Source organism: Pan paniscus, chromosome 13 (assembly GCF_029289425.2).
Source record: "Pan paniscus chromosome 13, NHGRI_mPanPan1-v2.0_pri, whole genome shotgun sequence".
NCBI classification, from domain to species: domain Eukaryota; kingdom Metazoa; phylum Chordata; class Mammalia; order Primates; family Hominidae; genus Pan; species Pan paniscus.
In genome coordinates this window covers 81,616,709-81,642,232 of record NC_073262.2, presented here as the reverse complement: position 1 = coordinate 81,642,232, position 25,524 = coordinate 81,616,709, and the positions used below count along the sequence as shown (strand labels likewise).

At 37.6% G+C, this 25,524-nt stretch overlaps 1 protein-coding gene and 1 long non-coding RNA gene across 5 annotated transcripts in view; one reads left to right on the top strand and one right to left on the bottom strand.

Moving 5' to 3' along the window:
- The window catches only part of CCDC141 (coiled-coil domain containing 141), a 232,728-nt gene that overhangs the window by 55,254 nt on the left and 151,950 nt on the right, over positions 1-25,524 (top strand). For both annotated transcript variants that reach the window (XM_057301445.1, XM_003815508.4), the window contains exons 3-4: positions 16,542-16,733; positions 20,049-20,157. In XM_057301445.1, coding sequence (XP_057157428.1) covers positions 16,542-16,733; positions 20,049-20,157 — 301 coding nt within the window. The remainder of the gene's footprint in view (positions 1-16,541; positions 16,734-20,048; positions 20,158-25,524) is intronic.
- LOC134728737 (uncharacterized) overlaps positions 2,922-25,524 on the bottom strand; it is a 163,881-nt gene continuing 141,278 nt past the window's right edge. Inside the window, exon 4 of one of the 3 annotated variants that reach the window (XR_010109509.1) lies at positions 2,922-4,034. This is a non-coding gene — a long non-coding RNA (uncharacterized LOC134728737). Of the gene's footprint in view, positions 4,035-10,911; positions 17,756-19,281; positions 21,802-25,524 lie in introns of those variants that run through there. The other 2 variants (XR_010109510.1, XR_010109511.1) reach the window with 2 other exon arrangements.

The window sequence follows — 25,524 nt, the reverse complement described above, 5'->3', positions numbered from 1 at the left end:
TGCCTTCTGCCTTGATTGCGAGGCTTCTCCGAACAGGTGAAACTGTGAGTTCTCCATTAAATCTCTTTTAAATTTCCCTGTCTCAGGTATGTCTTAATCAGCAGCATGAAAATGGACTAATACAGTAAATTGGTACCAGTAGAGTGGGATGCTGCTGAAAAGATACCTGAAATGTGGAAGTGACTTTGGAACTGGGTAATAGACAGGGGTTGGAACCGTTTGGAGGGCTCAGAAGACAGGAAAATGTGGGACAGTTTGGAACTTCCTAGAAACTAGTTGAATGGCTTTGCCCAAAATGCTGATAGAGATATGGACAATAAAGTCCAGGCTGATGTGGTCTCAGATGGAAATGAGGAACTTGTTGGGAACTGGAGCAAAGATGACTTTTGTTACGTTTGAGCAAAGAGACTGCTGACATTTTGCCCCTGCCCTATAGATTTGTGGAACTTTGAACTTGAGAGAGATGATTTAGGGCATATGGTGGAAGAAATTTTTAAGCAGCAAAGCATTCAAGAGGTGACTGGGTGCTGTTAAAGGCATTCAGTTTTATAAGGGAAGCAGAGCATAAAAGTTTGGAAAATTTGCAGGTTGACAATGCAACAGAAAAGAAAATCCCATTTTCTGAGAAGAGATTCAAGTTGGCTGCAGAAATTTGCATAAGTAACGAGGAGCTAATCCCCAAGAAAATGATGAAAATGTCTCCAGGGCATGTCAGAGGTCTTCACAGCAGCCCCTCCCATCACAGGCCTGGAGGCCTAGGAGGAAAAAGTGGTTTCGGGGGCCAGGCCCAGGGTCAATGTGCTGTGTGCAGCCTAGGGACTTGGTGCCCTGCAACCGAGCCACTCCAGCCATGGCTGAAAGGGGCCAACACAGAGCTTGGGCTGTAGCTTCAGAAGGTGCAAACCTGAAACCTTGGCAGCTTCCACATGGTGTCAAGCCTGTGGGTACACAGAAGTCAAAAACTGGGCTTTCGGACCCTCTTCCTAGATTTCAGCAGATGTATGGAAATGTCTGGATGCCCATGCAGAAATTTGCTGCAGGGGCAGGGCCCTCATGGAGGTCACTGCTAGGGCAGTGCAGAAGGGAAATGTGGGGTTGGAGCCCACAAACAGAATACCTACTGGGACATTGCCTAGTGGAGCTGTGAGAAGAGTCCCACTGTCCTCCAGACTCCAGAATGGTAGATCCACTGACAGCTTGCAAATAGAAGCTGGAAAAGCCACAGACAATCAACGCCAACCAGTGAAAGCAGTCAGGAGGGAGGTTGTACCCTGTGAAGCCACAGGGGCAGATCTGCCTAAGTCCATGGGAACCCACCTCTTGCATCAGCATGACCCAGATTTGAGACATGGAGTCAAAAAAGATCATTTTGAAGCTTTAAGATTTGACTACTCTGCTAGATTTTGGACTTTCATGGGGCCTGTAGCCCCTTTATTTTGGCCAATTTATCCTATTTGGAATGGCTGTATTTAACCCAATGCCTGTACTCCCATTGTATCTAGGAAGTAATTAACTGCTTTTGATTTTACAGGCTCATAGGCGGAAGGGACTCGCCTTGTCTTGGATGAGACTTTAGACTGTGGACTTTTGAGTTAATGCTGAAATGAGTTAAGACTTTGGGGACCGTTGGGAAGGCATGACTGGTTTTCAATATAAGGACATGAGATTTGGGAGGGGCCAGAAGTGGAATAATATGGTTTGGATGTGTCCCCACCCAAATCTCATCTTGAATTCCCACATGCTGTGGGAGAGACCTGGTGGGAGGCAATTGAATCATGGGGTTAGGTCTTCCCTGTGCTGTTCTCATGATGGTGAATAAGTCTCATGAGATCTGATGGTTTTAAAAATGGGTGTTTCCGTACACAAGCCCTCTTTGCCTGGCACTTTCCACGTAAGATGTGACTTGCTCCTCCTTGCCTTCTGCTATGATTGTGAGGCTTCCCCAGTCACGTGTAACTGTGAGTACTCCATTAAACCTCTTTCCTTTGTAAATTCCCCAGTCTCGGTTATGTCTTTATCAGCAACGTAAAAATGGACAAATACATAGCTTTTATTAGGTAATGCTAGGGTAACAAATAACCCCAAAATAGCAATGGCTTACAAATAACAGATTTTATCGTACCATGTTGGCTGCATGGTAACTGCAGTTCAGGTTTGTGTGTTTCCTTTATTTTAGAATCCAGGCTGAAGGAGTTTATTAGTCCGTTCTCATGCTCCTAATAAAGACATACCCGAAACTGACTAATTTATAAAGGAAAGAGGTTTAATTGACTCACAGTTCACCATGGCTGGGGAGGCCTCAGGAAACTTACAATCACAGTGTAAGGGGATGCAAACACATCCTTCCTCACATGGTGGCAGCAAAGAGAAGTGCCGACAAAAAGGGGGAAAAGCCACTTAAAAACCATCAGCTCTTGTGAGAACTCTCTCACTATCACAGGAACAGCAGCTTGGGGGTAACTGCCCCCATGATTCAATCATCTCCCACCAGGTCCCTCCCATGACATGTGGGAATTATGGGAACTACAATTCAAGATGAGATTTGGGTGAGGACACAGCCAAACCATATCAAGATGCAACCCCTATTTATGGAAAGAGCAATGATAGACTCACTCATTAGTTCTTAATACTTCTACTCAGAAATGGCACACAAAACTGTTCACAGTTTATTAGTCTAACCTAGTTGCATACAAGTCTGGCTTTAGGAGGCATAGAAGTACAGTCCTCTTACAGAGAGAAACAGCAAATAACTGGGAACAATAATATAATTAAGTGTGTAATGTGTCTTAGAGTATAATTTGGAAGGATAAGGAAGGAAAGGACTGTTCAAGAAGAATAATTGGAGACAACTTAGGTCCATGATTCCAGTACAGCAATGGCATGTGTTTTTTTTTCCTTTAAGAATAGGTCTATTTCTAAAAAAAAAAAAAAAAAAAAAAAGTATTTTACATAATTGCAAAAATATAAAAATTCTCCAATAATAAAAATAACATATTTTATTATAAAAAATTGAAAATATACAGAAAGATATAAATAAGAAGGTGAAATTAACTGGAAAACCCTAGGTAAATACCTAGAGAAATGAAAATATATGTCTACCCAAAAACTTGTACATAAATATTTATAGCAGGTTTATATATAGTAGTCAAAAATTGGAAACATCCAAATTTCTACAGGCAACTAAATAAACAAATTGGCATATTCATCTATTCTTTTGGGGACATACTTGAGAAATTATTCAATATTTTCCATGATGGTGGCAGTGATAATAGTGATGATGAGGCAGATGATGATAAGATTTTCTTGGGACAATTTTGGTAACATTTTAAAGAATATTTTCCATTTTATCCCCGTTTTTGTTTTTATTTGCAGAAAATCCAAAACTTGCTATATGCATTTATAGCCCTCAATCTTAATATTATATAATTATGTTAAATAAAATATTTTGAATGATACATAATAATTGCACATATTTATGGGGTACATGTGATATTTTGGTACATTTCTACACTGTATAATGATGAAGTCTTGGTAATTGAGATATCCATCACCTCAAACAGTTGTGATTTCTTTGTGTTGATGACATTAAAAATCTTCACTTTTAGTTATTTTGAAATATATAATAATTAACTATAGTCACTCTACTATCAAACACTAAGGCTTATTCCTTCTATCTAACTGTATTTTTGTACCCATTAGCCAACCTCTCTTTACCTCCTCCTTCCTTCTTACCCTCCTAGCCTCTGGTAACCATCATTCTATTCTCTACCTTCATGAGATCTGCTTACGTTTTTTGTGTATCATTTTGTTCTTTTTAAAATGTCAAAAGTTAAAAAAAATTTTGAAGAGACAAAATTCATATAACATAAAATTAACCATTTTAAAGTGTAAAATTCAGTGGCATTTAGTACATTCACAGTGCTGTGTGTGAAAAGTTCAATATAGAAATGAACTTCTGAAATTAAAATGTTTTATATGGGAGGAAAGTACTGCAATTCAGGGCATAAATGCAGACTGGCTGGTCTTCAGTATGTCTGAAAAACAAAGAGAAAGTTAGAGGTTTTATAAAAAGGAGAATATGTATTGCTGTTTGATAAATTTCATTGCCACTAGTAAGGTTTTGAGGAGTTGGTAAGCTCTGATTAGCAAGTGACAGTCGTGGGCAAAACTAGTCTCAGAGTTGCAGCAGGTTGTTTCAGTAGCCAATAGCTAAAACTGGTTTCAGGTTATGGTAGGCAGTTTCAGCTTGCAGACTTGCAGGGAATTACATTTTTGGGGCAATGTTTTGTGCCCTGAGTGGTTTTCCTCCCTGACCTCTGAAATCCATTTTTGTTGAGTATGAAAAGAATGACCCAATTCATATGATCACCTTTACATGTGCAACCATCACCTCTATCTAGATCCAAAACCTTTCCATCAGCCCAAAAGAAAACCCTGTGCCCACTACATAGTGACTCCTTATTCACCCTTCCCCCAGCCCCTGGCAAGCACCATTCTGCTCTTTATTACTAAGATTTTACCTATTCTACATATTTCATGTAAGTGGAATCATCCATTATGTGACCTTTGGCGTTTCACTTTCACTTAGCATGTCTTAGAGGTTCACCAATGTTGTAGCATGTATTGGTCTCCCTTCCCTTCCATTCCCTTCCCTTCCCGTCCATCCCCTCCCCTCCACTCCCCTCCCCTTCTCTTTTTTCCTTCCTTCCTTCCTTCCTTCCTCTCTCTCTTTCTTTCTCTCTCTCTCTTTTGTACGATGTATCAATACTCCCTCATATGGATATAGTACATTTTGTTCATCCATTCACCGGTAAATGGACACTTGGATTGTTTCTGTCTTTTGGCTATTGTGAATACTGCTGCTGTTAATATGCGTGTGCTTGCTTTTGTGTGGACATATGCTTTAATTCCTGTGGATATATGCCTAGGAGCATAATTTCTTGGTCATATGGTAATTCTATGTTTGACTTTTTGAGGAAATGCCAACATGTTTTTTTTTTAAAGCAGCTGTACCATTTTATATTATCATCAGCTATGTACATGGATTCCAATTTTCTCCATGTTCTTGCCAACACTTGTTATTTTTCTCTTTTCTTTCTTTTTTTTTTTTTTTTTTTGAGATGGAATTTCGCTCTTGTTGTCCAGCCTTGAGTGCAACCGTGCAATCTCAGCTCACTATAACCTTTGCCTCCCAGTTTCAAGTGATTCTCCTGCCTTAGCCTCTCGAGTAGCTGGGATTACAGGCATGTGCTACCATGCCCAGCTAATTTTGTATTTTTAGTAGAGATGGGGTTTCTCCATGTTGGTCAGGCTGGTCGTGAACTCCTGACCTCAGATGATCCGCCTGCCTCAGCCTCCCAAAGTGCTGGGATTACAGGTGTGAACCACTGTGCCTGGCCTGGCCTCCTTTTTTTTTTTTTTTTTTTTTTAAGATTATAGCTATCCTAGTGGGTGTGAAGTGACATCTCATTGTACTTTTGATTTGCATTTTTCTAAGACTAATCATTTGAGCATCTTTGTGTGCACTTGTTTGCCATTTATATATCTTTGTTGGAGAAATGTCTTTTCAAGTCCGTTGCCCATTTTATGATTGTATTGTCCTTTCTATTGTTTTATTTATTTATTTATTTGTTTTCTTTTTTTTTTGAGGCAGGGTCTTGCTCTCTCACCCAGGCTGGAGTACAGTGGTATGATCTCAGCTCACTGCAACCTCTGCCTCCTGGGCTCAAGCAATTCTCCTGCCTCAGCCTCCTGAGTAACTAGGATTACAGGTGCCCACCACCATGCCTGGCTAATTTTTGAATTTTTAGTAGAGATGGAATTTCAACATGTTGGCCAGGCTGGTCTCGAACTCCTGATCTCAAGTGACCTGCCTGCCTCGGCCTCCCAAAGACCTGGGATTACAGGCATGAGCCACTGCGCCCAGCCCCTTTCTATTGTTAAGTTGAAAGAGCTCTTTGTATATTCTGAATACTAGATGCTTATCAGATATATCATTTGCAAACATTTTCTCCCATTCTAAGGATTTTCTTTTTACTTCTTTGATAATGTCCTTTGTACACAAAAGTCTTAATTTTGATGAAGTTCAATTTATCTGTTTGTTGTTGTTGTTGCTTATGCTACTGGTGTCGTATCTAAAAAACTATTGCCAAATTCAAGGTGATGAAAATTTACTTACAAAATTCTTCTAAAAATTTTATAGTTTTAGCTTTTACATTGAGATCACTGATACATTTTGAGTTAATTTTTATATGGTATGAAAGGTAATAATTCAATTTTATTCTTTTACATGTGAATATCTAGTAGTTCTAGCTCCACTAGTTTGAGACTATTCTTTCCTAATTGAATGGTCCTGGCACCATTGTTGAAAATCAATTGGCCATAGACATATAGGTATATTTCTGAACTCTCAATTCTAGGCCATTGCCCTATATGTCTATCCTTATGTCAATACACCATTTTGATTACTGTTGCTTTGTAGTAAGTTTTGAAATTTAGAAGTGTGAGTCCTCCGAATTGGTTCTTTTTCAAGATTGTTTTGACTATTATGGTCCCGTTACAAGTCCATATAAATATGAGGATTATCTCTTCAATTTCTGTCAAAAAGCCTGTGAAATAAAATTTTTATATTGATTACATTGAATCTGTGGATTACTTTAGACAGTATTGCTTTTTAACAACACTAAGTCTTCCAACTCATAAACATGGGTTCTCTTTCCATTTATTTAGGTCTTCTTCAATTTCTTTTTTATTTATTTATTTATTTTTTATTATTATACTTTAAGTTTTAGGGTACATGTGCACAATATGCAGGTTAGTTACATACGTATACATGTGCCATGCTGGTGTGCTGCACCCACTAACTCGTCATCTAGCATTAGGTATATCTCCCAATGCTATCCCTCCCCCCTCCCCCCACCCCACAACAGTCCCCAGAGTGTGATGTTCCCCTTCCTGTGTCCATGTGATCTCATTGTTCAATTCCCACCTATGAGTGAGAATATGCGGTGTTTGGTTTTTTGTTCTTGCGCTAGTTTACTGAGAATGATGATTTCCAATTTCATCCATATCCCTACAAAGGACATGAACTCATCATTTTTTATGGCTGCATAGTATTCCATGGTGTATATGTGCCACATTTTCTTAATCCAGTCTATCATTGTTGGACATTTCGGTTGGTTCCAAGTCTTTGCTATTGTGAATAGTGCCGCAGTAAACATACGTGTGCATGTGTCTTTATAGCAGCATGATTTATAGTCCTTTGGGTATATACCCAGTAATGGGATGGCTGGGTCAAATGGTATTTCTAGTTCTAGATCCCTGAGTAATCTCCACACTGACTTCCACAATGGTTGAACTAGTTTACATTCCCACCAACAGTGTAAAAGTGTTCCTATTTCTCCACATCCTCTCCAGCACCTGTTGTTTCCTGACTTTTTAATGATTGCCATTCTAACTGGTGTGAGATGGTATCTCATTGTGGTTTTGGCTTGCATTTCTCTGATGGCCAGTGATGGTGAGCATTTTTTCATGTGTTTTTTGGCTGCATAAATGTCTTCTTTTGAGAAGTGTCTGTTCATGTCCTACGTCCACTTTTTGATGGGGTTGTTTGTTTTTTTCTTGTAAATTTGTTGGAGTTCATTGTAGATTCTGGATATTAGCCCTTTGTCAGATGAGAAGGTTGTGAAAATTTTCTCCCATTTTGTGGGTTGCCTGTTCACTCTGATGGTAGTTTCTTTTGCTGTGCAGAAGCTCTTTAGTTTAATTAGATCCCATTTGTCAATTTTGGCTTTTGTTGCCATTGCTTTTGGTGTTTTAGACATGAAGTCCTTGCCCATGCCTATGTCCTGAATGGTAAAGCCTAGGTTTTCTTCTAGGGTTTTTATGGTTTTAGGTCTAACATTTAAGTCTTTAGTCCATCTTGAATTAATTTTTGTATAAGGTGTAAGGAAGGGATCCAGTTTCAGCTTTCTACATATGGCTAGCCAGTTTTCCCAGCACCATTTATTAAATAGTGAATCCTTTCCCCATTGCTTGTTTTTGTCATGTTTGTCAAAGATCAGATAGTTGTGGATATGCGGCGTTATTTCTGAGGGCTCTGTTCTGTTCCATTGATCTATATCTCTGTTTTCGTACCAGTACCATGCCGTTTTGGTTACTGTAGCCTTGTAGTATAGTTTGAAGTCAGGTAATGTGATGCCTCCAGCTTTGTTCTTTTGGCTTAGGATTGACTTGGCGATGCAGGCTCTTTTTTGGTTCCATATGAACTTTAAAGTAGTTTTTTCCAATTCTGTGAAGAAAGTCATTTGTAGCTTGATGGGGATGGCATTGAATCTACAAATTACCTTGGGCAGTATGGCCATTTTCACGACATTGATTCTTCCTACCCATGAGCATGGAATGTTCTTCCATTTGTTTGTATCCTCTTTTATTTCCTTGAGCAGCAGTTTGTAGTTCTCCTTGAAGAGGTCCTTCCCATCCCTTGTAAGTTGGATTCCTAGGTATTTTATTCTCTTTGAAGCAATTGTGAATGGGAGTTCACTCATGATTTGGCTCTCTGTTTGTCTGTTGTTGGTGTATAGGAATGCTTGTGATTTTTGCACATTGATTTTGTATCCTGAGATTTTGCTGAAGTTGCTTATCAGCTTAAGGAAATTTTGGGCTGAGACGATGAGGTTTTCTAGATATACAATCATGTTGTCTGCAAACAGGGACAATTTGACTTCCTCTTTTCCTAATTGAATACCCTTTATTTCCTTCTCCTGCCTAATTGCCCTGGCCAGAACTTCCAACACTATGTTGAATAGGAGTGGTGAGAGAGGGCATCCCTGTCTTGTGCCAGTTTTCAAAGGGAATGCTTTCAGTTTTTGCCCATTCAGTATGATATTGGCTGTGGGTTTGTCATAGATAGCTCTTATTATTTTGAAATACGTCCCATCAATACCTAATTTATTGAGAGTTTTTAGCATGAAGTGTTGTTGAATTTTGTCAAAGGCCTTTTCTGCATCTATTGAGATAATCGTGGTTTTTGTCTTTGGCTCTGTTTATATGCTGGATTACATTTATTGGTTTGTGTATATTGAACCAGCCTTGCGTCCCAGGGATGAAGCCCACTTGATCATGGTGGATAAGCTTTTTGATGTGCTGCTGGATTCGGTTTGCCAGTATTTTATTGAGGATTTTTGCATCAATGTTCATCAAGGATATTGGTCTAAAATGCTCTTTTTTGGTTGTGTCTCTGCCAGGCTTTGGTATCAGAATGATGCTGGCCTCATAAAATGAGTTAGGGAGGATTCCCTCTTTTTCTATTGATTGGAATAGTTTCAGAAGGAATGGTACCAGTTCCTCCTTGTACCTCTGGTAGAATTCAGCTGTGAATCCATCTGGTCCTGGACTCTTTTTGGTTGGTAGTCTATTGATTATTGCCACAATTTCAGATCCTGTTATTGGTCTATTCAGAGATTCAACTTCTTCCTGGTTTAGTCTTGGGAGAGTGTATGTGTCAAGGAATTTATCTATTTCTTCTAGATTTTCTAGTTTATTTGCGTAGTGGTGTTTGTAGTATTCTCTGATGGTAGTTTGTATTTCTGTGGGATCGGTGGTGATATCCCCTTTATCATTTTTTATTGCGTCTATTTGATTCTTCTCTCTTTTCTTCTTTATTAGTCTTGCTAGTGGTCTATCAATTTTGTTGATCCTTTCAAAAAACCAGCTCCTGGATTCACTAATTTTTTGAAGGGTTTTTTGTGTCTCTATTTCCTTCAGTTCTGCTCTGATTTTAGTTATTTCTTGCCTTCTGCTAGCTTTTGAATGTGTTTGCTCTTGCTTTTCTAGTTCTTTTAATTGTGATGTCAGGGTGTAAATTTTGGATCTTTCCTGCTTTCTCTTGTGGGCATTTAGTGCTATAAATTTCCCTCTACACACTGCTTTGAATGCATCCCAGAGATTCTGGTATGTTGTGTCTTTGTTCTCTTTGGTTTCAAAGAACATCTTTATTTCTGCCTTCATTTCGTTATGTACCCAGTAGTCATTCAGGAGCAGGTTGTTCAGTTTCCATGTAGTTGAGCGGTTTTGAGTGAGATTCTTAATCCTGAGTCCTAGTTTGATTGCACTGTGGTCTAAGAGATAGTTTGTTATAATTTCTGTTCTTTTACATTTGCTGAGGAGAGCTTTACTTCCAAGTATGTGGTCAATTTTGGAATAGGTGTGGTGTGGTGCTGAAAAAAATGTATATTCTGTTGATTTGGGGTGGAGAGTTCTGTAGATGTCTATTAGGTCCGCTTGGTGCAGAGCTGAGTTCAATTCCTGGGTATCCTTGTTGACTTTCTGTCTCGTTGATCTGTCTAATGTTGACAGTGGGGTGTTAAAGTCTCCCATTATTGATGTGTGGGAGTCTAAGTCTCTTTGTAGGTCACTCAGAACTTGCTTTATGAATCTGGGTGCTCCTGTATTGGGTGCATATATATTTAGGATAGTTAGCTCTTCTTGTTGAATTGATCTCTTTACCATTATGTAATGGCCTTCTTTGTCTCTTTTGATCTTTGTTGGTTTAAAGGCTGTTTTATCAGAGACTAGGATTGCAACCCCTGCCTTTTTTTGTTTTCCATTTGCTTGGTAGATCTTCCTCCATCCTTTTATTTTGAGCCTATGTGTGTCTCTGCACGTGAGATGGGTTTCCTGAATACAGCACACTGATGGGTCTTGACTCTTTATCCAATTTGCCAGTCTGTGTCTTTTCATTGGAGCATTTAGTCCATTTACATTTAAAGTTAATATTTTTATGTGTGAATTTGATCCTGTCATTATGATGTTAGCTGGTTATTTTGCTCATTAGTTGATGCAGTTTCTTCCTAGTGTCGATGGTCATTACATTTTGGCATGATTTTGCAGCAGCTGGTACCGGTTGTTCCTTTCCATGTTTAGTGCTTCCTTCAGGAGCTCTTTTAGAGCAGGCCTGGTGGTGACAAAATCTCTCAGCATTTGCTTGTCTGTAAAGTATTTTATTTCTCCTTCACTTATGAAGCTTAGTTTGGCTGCATATGAAATTCTGGGTTGAAAATTCTTTTCTTTAAGAATGTTGAATATTGGCCCCCACTCTCTTCTGGCTCATAGGGTTTCTGCCGAGAGATCCACTGTTAGTCTGATGGGCTTCCCTTTGAGGGTAACCCGACCTTTCTCTCTGACTGCCCTTAACATTTTTTCCTTCGTTTCAACTTTGGTGAATCTGACAATTATGTGTCTTGGAGTTGCTCTTCTCGAGGAGTATCTTTGTGGCATTCTCTGTATTTCCTGAATCTGAACGTTGGTCTGCCTTGCTAGATTGGGGAAATTCTCCTGGATAATATCCTGCAGAGTGTTTTCCAACTTGGTTCCATTCCCCCATCACTTTCAGGTACACCAAGCAGATGTAGATTTGGTCTTTTCACATAGTCCCATATTTCTTGGAGGCTTTGCTCATTTCTTTTTATTCTTTTTTCTGTAAACTTTCCTTCTCACTTCATTTCATTGATTTCATCTTCCATTGCTGATACCCTTTCTTCCAGTTGATCACATTGGCTCCTGAGGCTTCTGTATTCTTCACATAGTTCTCGAGCCTTGGTTTTCAGATCCATCAGCTCCTTTAAGCACTTCTCTGTATTGGTTATTCTAGTTATACATTCTTCTAAATTTTTTTCAAAGTTTTCAACTTCTTTGCCCTTGTGTCCTCCCATAGCTCAGAGTAATTTGATCGTCTGAAGCCTTCTTCTCTCAGCTCGTCAAAGTCATTCTCCATCCAGCTTTGTTCCATTGCTGGTGAGGAGCTGGGTTCCTTTGGAGGAGGAGAGGTGCTCTGATTTTTAGAGTTTCCAGTTTTTCTGTTCTGTTTTTTCCCCCTCTTCGTGGTTTTATCTACTTTTGGTCTTTGATGATGGTGATGTACAGATGGGTTTTTGGTGTGGATGTCATTTCTGTTTGTTAGTTTTCCTTCTAACAGACAGGACCCTCAGCTGCAGGTCTGTTGGAGTACCCTGCAGTGTGAGGTGTCAGTGTGCCCCTGCTGGAGGGTGCCTCCCAGTTAGGCTGGTTGGGGGTCAGGGGTCAGGGACCCACTTGAGGAGGCAGTCTGCCAGTTCTCAGATCTCCAGCTGCATACTGGGAGAACCACTGCTCTCTTCAAAGCTGTCAGACAGGGACATTTAAGTCTGCAGAGGTTACTGCTGTCTTTTTGTTTGTCTGTGCCCTGCCCCCAGAGGTGGAGCCTACAGAGGCAGGCAGGCCTCCTTGAGCTGTGGTGGGCTCCACCCAGTTCTAGCTTCCAGGCTGCTTTGTTTACCTAAGCAAGCCTGGGCAATGGTGGTCGCCCCTCCCCCAGCCTCGCTGCCGCCTTGCAGTTTGATCTCAGACTGCTGTGCTAGCAATCAGGGAGACTCCGTGGGGTAGGACCCTCCGAGCCAGGTGCGGGATATAATCTCATGGTGTGCCTTTTTCTAAGCCCGTCGGAAAAGCGCAGTATTCGGGTGGGAGTGACCCGATTCTCCAGGTGCCGCCCGTCACCCCTTTCTTTGATTAGGAAAGGGAACTCCCTGACCCCTTGCACTTCCCGAGGGAGGCAGTGCCTCGCCCTGCTTTGGTTCGCGCATGGTGCATGCACCCACTGACCTGCGCCCACTGTCTGGCACTCCCTAGTGAGATGAACCCGGTACCTCAGATGGAAATGCAGAAATCACCGGTCTTCTGCGTCGCTCAGGCTGGGAACTGTAGACCGGAGCTGTTCCTATTCGGCCATCTTGGCTCCTCCCTCCTTCAATTTCTTTCAGTAATGATTTTTAGTTTTCAATGTACAAGTCTTTCACCTCCTTGGTTAAATGTATTCCTAGGTATTTTATTCTTTCTGATGCTCTTATAAGTGGAATTCTTGATTTCCGTTTTAGATTGTTCATTTCTTTATAAAGAAACACAACCAATTTTTTTGTTATTGATCTTATACTCTGTAACTTTGCTGAATTTATTAAGTAGCTTTAGCATCATTTTTTCTTTAAACATTTGGTAGAATTCACCAGTGTAGTCACCTGGGCTTACTGCTTTCTTATTTGGAAGGTTATTAATTATTGATTTAATTTTTTAATAGATATAGGCTTGTTCAGATTACCTATTTTTTCTTGTGTGAGTTTTGGTAGATTGTGTCTTTCAAGGAATTTGTCCATTTCATCTCAGTTATCAAATTTGTGGACATAGAGCCATTTATAGTATTCCTTTTTATCCTTTTAATATCCATGGTATCAGTAGTTATGGACCCTTTTTCATTTCCAATATTAGTAATTTGTTTCTTTTCTCTTTCTTTCTTTCTTGATTAGCCTGACTAGAGATTTATCAATTTTATTGATCTTTTCTTAGAACTCGTTTTTGCTTTCATTGATTTTCTCTATTGTTTTCATTTCATTGATTCCTCCTCTAATTTTTATTATTTTCTTCTGTTTACTTAAGATTTAATTTACTCTCTTTCTCTAGTTCCTATGGTAAAAACTCAGAAGACTGATTTAGGTTTCTCTCTCTCTCTCTCTCTCTCTCTCTCTCTCTCTATATATATATATATATATATACACACACACACATTCAATGCTACAAATTTTTCTTTAAGCACTGCTATTGTGGCATCTTAAAAATTTTGATACATCATATTTTCATTTTCTCATTTAGTTCAAAATATTTGTATTTCCCTGAGACTTCTTCTTGGACCCATGTGTTATTTGAAAGTGTGTTGTTTAATATTAAAATATTGTGGTATTTTTGGCTATATTTCTGTTATTGACATTTAGTTAAATTCTTTTGTGGTCTGAGAGTATATTCGTATGATTTCTGTTTTTAAAATTTTGGTAAGGTATGTTTTATGGCCCAGGATATGGCCTATCTTGATGAACGTTCCATGTAAGCTTGAGAGGAAAGTGTGTTATGCATTGTTGGAAGAATTATTCTATAAATGCCAATTAGATCAAGTTGACTAATGGTGCTGTTCAGTTCATCTATATGCTTCATAATTTTCGGCCTGCTGGATATAATGATTACTGATAGAAGGATGTTGAAGTCTCTATTATAGTATATTTATCTATTTCTGCATGTAGTTCTATTAATTTTTGCCTCATATATTTTGAATCTCTGTTGTTAGGCTCATACCCATTTAGAATTGTCATGCCTTCTTGTAGATTGACTCCTTTATTATTACATAACACCCATCTTAGTCTCAAATAATATTCCTGGCTCTAAAATATTCTCTGTGTAGAATTAACATAGCTACTCAGCTTTCTTCAGACTAGTGTTAGCATGGTACATCTTTCTCTGTCCATTTACCTTTTTTTTCATCCAGCTTTATTGAGGTATAATTGACAACTAAAAATTGTATACACCTAAGTTATACAACATGATGTCTTGAGGTATGTATACATTGCAAAATAATTAACACATGTTAAATTAATTGAGCTAATTGACATATCACCTCACATTGTTACTCCAATTCATTTACTTTTAATGCACCTCTGCCTTTATATTTGGAGTAGGTTTCTTGTAGACATCGTATACTTGAGTCTTATTATTCTTATCCACTCTAATAGTTTCTGCTGAACCCAGGAGGGGTAGAGCAAGGGCACGTAAAAATATCTCAAAGCTTTTCTACCATTTTTAAGTCACCTTTTTCTTGCTTCAGCCTTAGTTTGGTTGCTGTAAATCTTTGACTACTTTCCAGAGTTCTAACAAAATTAGGACAGTTTTTGCTTGCATTTTTTTTTCTTTTTTTGAGACAGAGTCTCACTCTGTTGCCCAGGCTGGAGTGCAGTGGCACGATCTCAGCTCACTGAAAGCTCCGCCTCCTGGGTTCACGCCATTCTCCTGCTTCAGCCTCCAGAGTAGCTGGGACTACAGGCGCCCACCACCAGGCCCGGCTAATTTTTTTGTATTTGTAGTAGAGATGGGGTTTCACTGTGTTAGCCAGGGTGGTCTCCATCTCTTGACCTCGTGATCTGCCCGCCTCGGTCTCCCAGTGTATTTTGATGTTTCTCTACAGGAATGGTCACTTGAAGCTATCTACTCTCCAATTTTTATTGACATCTTTCAGCTGTTTTAATATTTCATTGGGTTTTTAATTAATCAAAACTTAAAAAATCAATTCTAATATTTTAATCTAACCTGCTAATTTCTGATTTTGTATTAAATCAGTTTATCCCCCTTAATTTGTTTATTTTTTAAATAATTTAGACCTAGATGTTGAGATTATGTTCTTTCTTTAAAAACAAGTTGTCTAATACTATGTATTTTATCTGAGCATAAGGTTAGCTATATATTTAAAGTTTTTAAATGTAGTAGCCTTATTATTACTTTTAAAAGCAGTCCATAATTGTAGTTCTTATTATCTATTTGTTTGATGTAAGACTGGTTATATCTACTTGAAATATTTCAGTGCCACAGATACAAAGGTTCATGAGTGTCTTTACTGTGGATTGCACTATTTATCATTGTAAATGCCATTTTAAAGCATCAGTGATTTTTGTTTTGATTCTAATTTATTCAGTATTATAGTCCTGCTTTCTCTTGTCTGTCTTTGCCTGATATAGCTCATCTCTTTATTTTCAAAAAGTATTTCTTTTTAGGGATACTCTAGCAAACACAAATTGGTTGAATTTTGTTGCCTTTTTTTCCTCACTCTGATAGTATTTGTCTTTTTGTTTAAAAAGTTAACTCATCCACATTTTCTGTGTTAATTGATATTTAATTATGTACTTGTCATTATGTTTGTGTGTGTCCTTATGAACCTGCTCTTATTTCTTTTGTTTTCTTTGTTGTATTTTTCTTTATCACGTTTTTAAGTTCCTTTTTATGTTGATATTTTAGAATTTATTCATACTATTTTAGTCTACTGTACTCTTTAAAAATTATGCCTTTATTTTGGTGTCAACTTCAAGAATTATATGGAAGTTATTGAATCCTCCTATCCCTGAATGAGACAATTATGTAAGCACATGTTCCTTTTCATTTTTCATATTTTGTTCAAACAGTAGATAATGTTGGTTATAGATATCTTAATTTTTAAATTATGACTATTCTGGTTTAAAAATCTACTCTAAATATTTACATTAATCGTCACGGTCATATTAACAACTAATGACAATTATTTGCAGTAAACTAAGCTTTACTGGGCTTGTTTCTCACAACCTTTATTCTTGATCACTCTTCTAGGTGTGTTCTTATCACTTTTCTTATTTTTTTGGAACTGTTAGATTAACATAATATTCTATACCCCTTGGGAATGTAGACATGTGTCTTTGACAGATGTCAGCAGTGTTTGGACAATGTTTAAATGTGAATGCCTTTAGCCTGGCCATGCTTCCTGGCTCACCTCAATCCTGATCGCTCCTTCCTTCCTGTTTGATACACCTTCTTGCATAACAGTTTGTGTTTATAAATTCTGTTTCCTAGACCACATGCAATTTCTACTATCCAAGTGTTTAAAATGTGATCCTGTGTTCTTACATTAAGTTAACACCCTGCCTTATGCCTTTTTCTTTTGTACTTAGGCTTTGGAAGATCGGGTATGGGAACTCTTGCAGGAAGCAGACAAGACAGCTGAAGAGAACAAGGATCAGAGTCAGGTCTATGATGCCATGGCCGAGACTCTGGGTGAAGCATGGGCAGCTCTGGTGTCCATGCTTGAAAGAAGAACAGAGCTCCTTAGGTTGACTTCTGAATTTTTTGAAAATGCCTTAGAGGTTTGTACTTCAAAAAACTTCTCCCTTCCCCACATCAGAGCAAATGAATAGCACTCCTAAAAATGTTTATTTTTTCACAAATAGACATTGCAAGCAGTTAAAAAAATGGCAGAATAACCAAAACATACATACACAATATATTTAATTTTTGATTGTCAAAAAATAAAATTATTACTATTTTAAGAGTAGATCTTCAAACAAAAACAAAGTACAGTTAAATAACTAAAATTTGGTAAAATATTAAGTAATAATGGGAACACTCATAAGTCATTACGATTATTTCCCTCTATAGAAGGTAGTAATACAGTTACTAAATCAAACAATTACCTGATGGTAGGATTACTAAGAAATGCTGGTCTAGAGTGTGGTTCTTGGCTAAAAGTTGGAGAATAAAATTTCCTTTTGCTGCCTATGTTTTAAAAAGGCAATTATAGAATATTCCATAGGATATTTGATTCATAAATATAGCATTTTATAAGTACTTTCCTAAGGCGTATAGTTGATTTTCCATAGTTTGAACACCTTACAATACAAGAGCAGGAAAAAGTCCTCCTAGACCTAAGAAGGTCATGTCTCCATGTGATTTTTCTCGAATTCTACAATTTTTTGAGGTTTCTAATTTCAAAATGTGAGAGTTCAAAGAACATTATCAAAAGAGGTGTTATATTGGGTATAAGACAGTTATTGGAAATTTCACTTTTAACTTCTGTGTCAAGTGGCAGCCCATTCATTTTGATGTAAGAGCACTGCTTCATTATGAGAAAGCATTAGCTTTGAAAAATATGACATTTTAAACTAGAAATTCAGGACTTAAATCCAAAATAATGAAGGAAAGAAGATTAGTAATAGAAACTAAAAATTGGAGTAGGCAATCTCATGCATCATGAACTTGTTTAAAAGCAAAAGGGAGGAATAAAAACCTTATTATAACTTTCAAGGCTTGTTTTTCACAATTTGAACACCGAAGTTTAACTCATTTCAGAGACCATCTTGGAAAAAGTTTCATACACCATCTTTCTTCCCTGAAAAGAAATGAAACAGCTGAAATACACCTACAGAGGCCAAATTATAGATATATCTGATTCATTCTACCTTAGTAAGTAGGGTATAGGTGTCAACTGTCCTTGAAACTCAGCTCTTTTGAGCCCAGGAAATTTTCTTTTTTTCTAGCGTTAGAGCAATATTTGTTTCTCACTGTGTTTTAGTGTTAATGTAGCTTGTTTTCTCCATGATGAGTAAATTCCTTTCAGATATAACATGAAGTAAAAGGAAATAGTAGGCCAAACCATAATTAAGCCCAACACTCTTATACTTACACTTGCGTGAGCTTTTATTGAATCTAGTGAAAAGACTAATTATTTTTTGTATTATCCTGTTTGCAATTTTGTGGATCACTTCATACTAAACTGAAGACAAACTCCTATATAATCCTTATGTCCCCTTTGTATGCCAAAGCCATTTTTATTAGTGATAAAAGAGAGTGGAGAAAGGAAAATACTGATAAAAGTAAACAGAACTTTAGGAAAACTTTTTCTGAGTAAAGCATTGTTTGCTTATTGGTTTATTTATTTTTAATTTTATAACAAGCTGAAATATAAATATAAGTTAAACAGTGACCCTGGAACTTTTTGTAATGTTCTGCAGGTAACAAACAAACTACCTGCTAGGAATTTTCTTTTCTTTTTGAAGATTCTCTTTAAATAATATTTTAAAAATCAGTTATTAGAAATTGAATTAGAGATGTAAATGATGTGGATATGACCCCCTTATTGACTTATGTGCATGTAGGAGTTTTTGAGAAATGAAAAATTACTAATAATTGCATGGCTGATCATTATTACAAGATTATTTCAGGCTCACAGACATAACTGTCAGTTGGGTTATTCTCACCTCGAACACTGTGCTATAATTTAGGAACACTGCCCCTGATTGGCAGCAGCAGATGTCCATCAGGTTGTTCTAATAGGATGACAGAGGCCTTCCTTGCATTTCCAAAACATGTCCCATGCTCTTCAGTCTCTCTCTCATCATTCTGTTTCGCTTATAATTGGATTTCGTATGGCTGTTGTAATAAACTACAGTCGATTGTGTTAATCAAATAGTTACATTAAAATATTAAGAATCCCCAAATTCAAAAATGATAGTTTGGAGAAGACTTGAAACAGAAGATAAGTACCGTGGTAAGCTTCTATGTCTGATACTTTTCCTTAATTAGTTTATTCTAAACCCAATCCAAAGGTGGATATATTAAAATGCTCATATAAATTGTGATAATTACTGTTGAATCTTAGTGCTAAAACAAGCCAACTATTTGTCTACCACTATAGACATACTGTGACAGGATAATCAAATATATTTTGCCATTCTAAAATTTGTTTCTAAGATTATTTTCCTGAGCATTTTAACATCACATTAATCATCTCTCTCAATCTCCCACTGCCTCTATGGAGAAAAAGAAAAAAGACAGACCAGTTATATTCCTCACCATTTAGAGTGTGAAATTACTATGCATTTTCCTTGAAACAGAGAATAAATTTCTCACTTGTCATTCTTGCTCCATCTAATCTCATTTTATTTATAGATGTAATTCATACAAATTATTGATAAAAATGCAAACAGAATTACAAATTATAGATTTAAATATTAAAATTTTACCTCCTCTCACTCATCCTTAATTCCATTTCTTCTCATTAAGTCACCATTTGGTGTGTATTTTTTGAGACCAATTTCTATACAAATATATATCTTTTTGCTTTGTATAAAATATAGGATTAGACTATGTATTATTCAGAAACTTGCATATTTCACTGCTAAGTTCAATTATAGAGCGAAAAAATAACTATACTTCAACCTTCTCTCTAAGTGAGTTCTTAAGCTACATTTACTTGTAAATGTGTAGATTACTTTTTAGTTAACCTTTTCTTGGTTTCCCTTAGCTAACTTTCTGCTTATTCTTAACTAAGTGTCTTCGAATGTTGACAGTGACTGTATACATAGGACACTATAATTTTGGTTGAAAAATTTAATAGGCATTTGGACAGTAAACAGGTTGGTTTATTTCAGCATATATAATTAGGTATGAAAGGAGAAGAAAGTTCTTACCAATGACACTTTGTAAATTGACCACATGCAAACACACACCCTCACGCAAACACTGTAAGCCAAAACACACACAAACACATACATACAAACATATGCACTTGCACAATCATGCATCCTCAGTTGGGCTACTAATTTATGAAAAACATCTCTGGGTAACTAACAATGGCATGTTAATTTTTATACAAATATCTTTCCTCTGTATTTCTATTGTAGTTTGCTATTAAAATAGACCAAGCTGAAGATTTCCTCCAGAATACTCATGAGTTTGAGAGTGCTGAGTCCTTAAAATCACTTCTTCAGCTTCATGAACATCATACTAAAGGCAAGAAATATGTTTATTTCTCACAGAAGTGTTTAGAGGTTTTAAAAGATGTTAATGTGAGAATGCTTATGTATGATAGTGTATTTTAAATTGATCTATTTATATTTACCTCAGCTTGTTCCAAGAAACGTTAAAGCTTCATTTTTAATCATCTTCTGAAAGAAAGAACTAGTTGTGAATATTCTGAGAGGATGGTAGAGGATATGCCTCCAGGATATTCTGTTATTTGGTCTGCTAGAGTTTAGCTCCTGAGGACAGAGGCCATTTCTACCTTGTTCATCCCTTTACCCTTAGCATCTAGCAAGGTTCCTGCCACATGGTAGATCCTAAAGAAATTTTCTTAGTTGAATAAATCATTGAATTCAGTGAATGTTCCTTCTAAGGGTCAATAAATGAAGGTAATTCTTTAAAAAGCAGGTCTGAATCAGCAAAATTCCTCTTTCACTATTGCAGTTAAAAAAATGGAACAGTGAATTTTTCCAGATGAAAATCTAATAAAACACTCTACAAAAAGATTTTCAGTTCCCTCTGAACAACTAGAAAGATAGTCTAGTTGTTAACCAAAAATTTGTATGCCAAGCCTTTCTACAAGAATTTGGTGTGGGCCAGGAGTGGAGTAGGGAAACGCATTTGTGGAAAAGTAGTAGTTACCTGTCATCTTTTGCAATGGAAGGAGGTTAGATAAATTGATAGAAACAACCATTTCTTTTCTGCCTAATATGTCTTCTAATTTTACTGCCAAATAGAATAGGGTCTGGATAGAAACGTTTCTTGAATTCATTTGTCACAGTTCTAACTTGACTTCTAGCTCCACCAGCCTGTCATTCTGGATAGGACCAAAAGGTATTTTAAAGTCACAAATAGATTTAGTGTTTATATTACCCTTCAAAAGACTCTAGACAATAGATCATTATGATAAATTACTTATTACAACTTTCTAAAACTCAAAGATTAAAGGACTCAATCTTTCCTATGTAAGATTAAAGGACTCAATCTTTCCTATGTAAATTCTTATGAGATCCTACCAAATACATATATATAATTTCCACTGATTATTGTTCTATAGGACCTATCACTAATAGGGATTATAAAAAGCATCAAAAGTTTGTGCTTTAAAGCAACAGTTGCCCATTATTATACAGCAGTAGTAATCTAGCTAGGTCCAAAGGAAATTAGTAGAATCACGTGAAATTCCTCCTAGGAGACTGGAAGGCAACAAATGGGTTCTGTAGTCTCAATTCAATCTTCTTTCAACCAACATGATCATCACACAGCAGTTTTACCTCCAGAAACCTGACAATGACGGATGCTATTATTGAAGAGTTTCAATACTGAGGCAATCAAATGAAAGCATTCTCCAGAGGGACTGGGGGCTTATAGAAGTAGGGGCTTTTCCATACATGTTTGGGAATGGAGCTGGCAGGGGGAATGTAGTCTTAATGCTGTTTTGTTGTTGCTACTGCTGTTGGCTCCTTCAAGTTCCTAGGATCTGCGGCACTGTGGGCCAGTTTATATGGGGCACATGCTGCTTTGTTTGCACTTCTTTGGCATCCAGCTGACAGTGAAACTGATGTCTTGCTTTTCAGGGGTACAGCCTTCAAGAGTCCACTGGGTGTCCTTAGTCTGAAGAGATGGATAAAAATGCTAGTGGAAGACAGGAAACATAGTTTATTTTTATGATGAAAAAATATTCTTCCATCTTGATGACATATTTATTGTGAGAGTTTGTGCCCTTCTGTGTGATACTTGAAGCACAGAGATGACAGAGAACTCTGGTCAGGATACTTGTTCCCAGTTCATATGCCCAGTGGTGGCTTCAAGGGTTTTTGTTTTCATAAAACAAAAAAATGAAGTTGATGCAATTTATTAACCAACTAATTCCATGGGATATGATTAAGATTAGCTGATTTGAAATGCATATTAAAGGGTGAAATTCTGATTTTTTAGTTGAGTGCTTCATATCTATTACCTTTAAATTTAAGGAAATAAAATATGTCTATAAGTGCAGCTAGCCATTCTAGTAAGTTTCTGAGATGTTGATCAGTTGAGTAGTACAAAACATGAGTGTTAGGATGACAAAAGCTGGAAAAACTATAATCAAACTTACCCCTAATAGTCACTTTATTTCAATTAGCTTCACCTATGCTTTCTCCTTATTCAGCAGTGCTAAGGCTCCCTAATATGTAAGAAACTTATTCTTTAACACTACGGAAGTTAGAACCAGGATTAGTGGGTTGATATTTCTGCCCCCCGGAATGTTTCAGAACAAGTTGGTTCCCTCCACCACATAACAATCCTTGAAAGAGAGGGAATAATATACCTTCTCCAGTCTTCTCTCCTTGGGGTTAAAATTACCTAGTTAGTTAAAGTCTTTTCCAGCAAATATGGTTTCCGGATTACTTACTGGCCTGGTTGCCCTCAATCCAAAACACATAATTAAACACTGTTTTCTGAACCCATAACCTCGTGAGAAATCCAGGGCCACGTGTCAGGGGAGTACGTGGCCATTTTCCTCAGGAAGCCTGCAGTTTAGCAGGACATGTACACATTCGTTGGTGACTCCCTCTGTACTTCCTGTGGGTACTTCAGTACATCACCTCACACACTGTGTAGTAATTTATTTTCTTATTTATCTTCATCATCAGATTGTGAGACCCTAGATCTCCAAAGCTGAGAATAGTGTCTAACCCAAAGTATATTTGTTGGGTGTTATTTGTATATAATTCCAATGTACGACATGGCAGAATGATGCAAAAGTGAGCAACAAATGAAGTGCTTTAGGGACATTAAGGAGAAGAAAATTTACTCTAAACTCCAAAGAATGACAACTGCACCCTCCAGTTTTCTAAGGGTTTTCTTAAACTGAATGTAAGAACTGAGAAGCTGCTTCACAGGAAGGATCATATTACTTCTTTTTCCTTCTTGGATGTTGTATATATCTTTTTTTAAATTTATTTTTATTTAGGTTTTTTTTTTAATTATATATTTTAAGTTCTGGGGTACATGTTCAGAACATGCAGTTTTGTTACATAGGTATATATGTGCCATGGTGGTTTGCTGCACCCATCAACCCATCACTTACATTAGGTATTTCTCCTAATGTTATCCTTCCCCTAACCCGCACCCCCAGACAGGCCCCAGTGTGTGATGTTCCCCTCCCTGTGTCCATGTGTTCTCATTGTTCAACTCCCACTTATGAGTGAGAACATGTGGTGTTTGGTTTTCTGTTCTCATGATAGTTTGCTGAGAATGCTGGTTTCCAGCTTCATCCATGTCCCTGCAAAGGACATGAACTCATCCTTTTTTATGGCTGCATAGTATTCCATGGTGTGTGTATATGTGCCACATTTTCTTTATCCAGTCCATTATTGATGGACATTTGGGTTGGTTCCAAGTCTTTGCTATTGTGAATAGTACCACAATAAACATACATGTGCATGTGTCTTCATAGTAGAATGATTTATAATCCTTTGGGTATATTCCCAGTAATGGTATTGCTGGGTCAAATGGTATTTCTAGTTCTAGATCCTTGAGGATTTACCACACTGTCATCCACAATGGTTGAACTAATTTACACTCCCACCAACAGTGTAAAAGCATCCCTATTTCTCCACATCCTCTCCAGTATCTGTTGTTTCCTGACTTTTTGATGATTGCCATTCTAACTGGTGTGAGATGGTATCTCATTGTGGTTTTGATTTGCATTTCTCTAATGACCAGTGATGATGAGCATTTTTTCATATGTTTGTTGGCTGCATAAATGTCTTCTTTTGAGAAGTATCTGTTCGTATCCTTTGCCCACTTTTTGATGGGGTTGTTTTTTCTTATAAATTTTTTTTTTTAATTGAGGTGGAGTCTCGCTTTGCCACCCAGGCTGGAGTGCAGTGGCGCAATCTCAGCTCACTGCGACCTCCGCCTCCCTGGTTCAAGTGATTCTTCTGTCTCAGCCTCCCTAGTAGCTGGGACTTCAGGCCCACGCCACCAGGCCCGGCTGATTTTTTTATTTTTAGTAGAGATGGAGTTTCACCATATTGGCCAGGCTGGTCTCAAACTCCTGACCTCGTGATCTGCCCGCCTCAGCCTCCCAAAGTGCTGGGATTACAGGCGTGAGCCACTGTGCCAGGCCTTTGTCTTGTAAATTTGTTTAAATTCTTTGTAGATTCTGGATATTAGCCCTTTGTCAGATGGATAGATTGCAAACATTTTCTCCCATTCTGTAGGTTGCCTGTTCACTGATGATAGTTTCTTTTGCTGTGCAGAAGTTCTTTAGTTTAATTAGATCCCATTTGTGTATTTTGGCTTTCGTTGCCATTGCTTTTCGTGTTTTAGACATGAAGTCTTTTCCCATGCCTGTGTCTTGAATGGTATTGCCCAGGTTTTCTTCTAGGATTTTTATGGTCCTAGGTCTTACATTTAAGTCTTTGATTCATCTTGAGTTGATTTCCGTATAAGGTGTAAGGACGGGGGCCAGTTTCTGTTTTCTGCATATGGCTAGCAGGTTTCCCAACACCATTTATTAAATAGGGAATATTTTCCCCATTGCATGTTTGTATCAGGTTTGTCAAAGATCTGATGGTTGTAGATGTGTGGTGTTATTTCTGAGGCCTCTGTTCTGTTCCATTGGTCTATATATCTGTTTTGGTAACAGTATCACGCTGTTTTGTTTACTGTAGCATTGTAGGATAGTTTGAAGTCAGGTAGTGGGATGCCTCCAGCTTTGTTCTTCTTGCCCAGGATTGTCTTGGCTATGTGGGCTCTTTTTTTGTTCCATATGAACTTTAAAGTAGTTTTTCCAATTCTGTGAAGAAAGTCAGTGATAGCTTGATGAGGATAGCATTGAATCTATAAATTACTTTGGGCAGTATGGCCATTTTCACCACATTGATTCTTCCTACCCGTGAGCATGGAATGTTCTTCCATTTGTTTGTGTCCTCTTTTATTTCCTTGAGCAGTGGTTTGTAGTTCTCCCTGAAGAGGTCCTTCACATCCCTTGTAAGTTGGATTCCTAGGTATTTTATTCTCTTTGTAGCAGTTGTGAATGGGAGTTCACTCATGATTTGGCTCTCTGTCTGTTATTGGTGTGTAGGAATGCTTGTGATTTTTGCACATTGATTTTGTATCCTGAGACTTTGCTGAAGTTGCATATCAGCTTAAGGAGATTTTGGGCTGAGACGATGGGGTTTTCTAAATATACAATCATGTCATCTCATCTGCAAACAGAGACAATTTGACTTCCTCTCTTCCTATTTGAATACCATTTATTTCTTTCTCTTGCCTGACTGCCCTGGCCAGAACTTCCAATACTATGTTGAATAGGAGTGTTGAGAGAGGACATCTTTGTCTTGTGCTGGTTTTCAAAGGAAATGC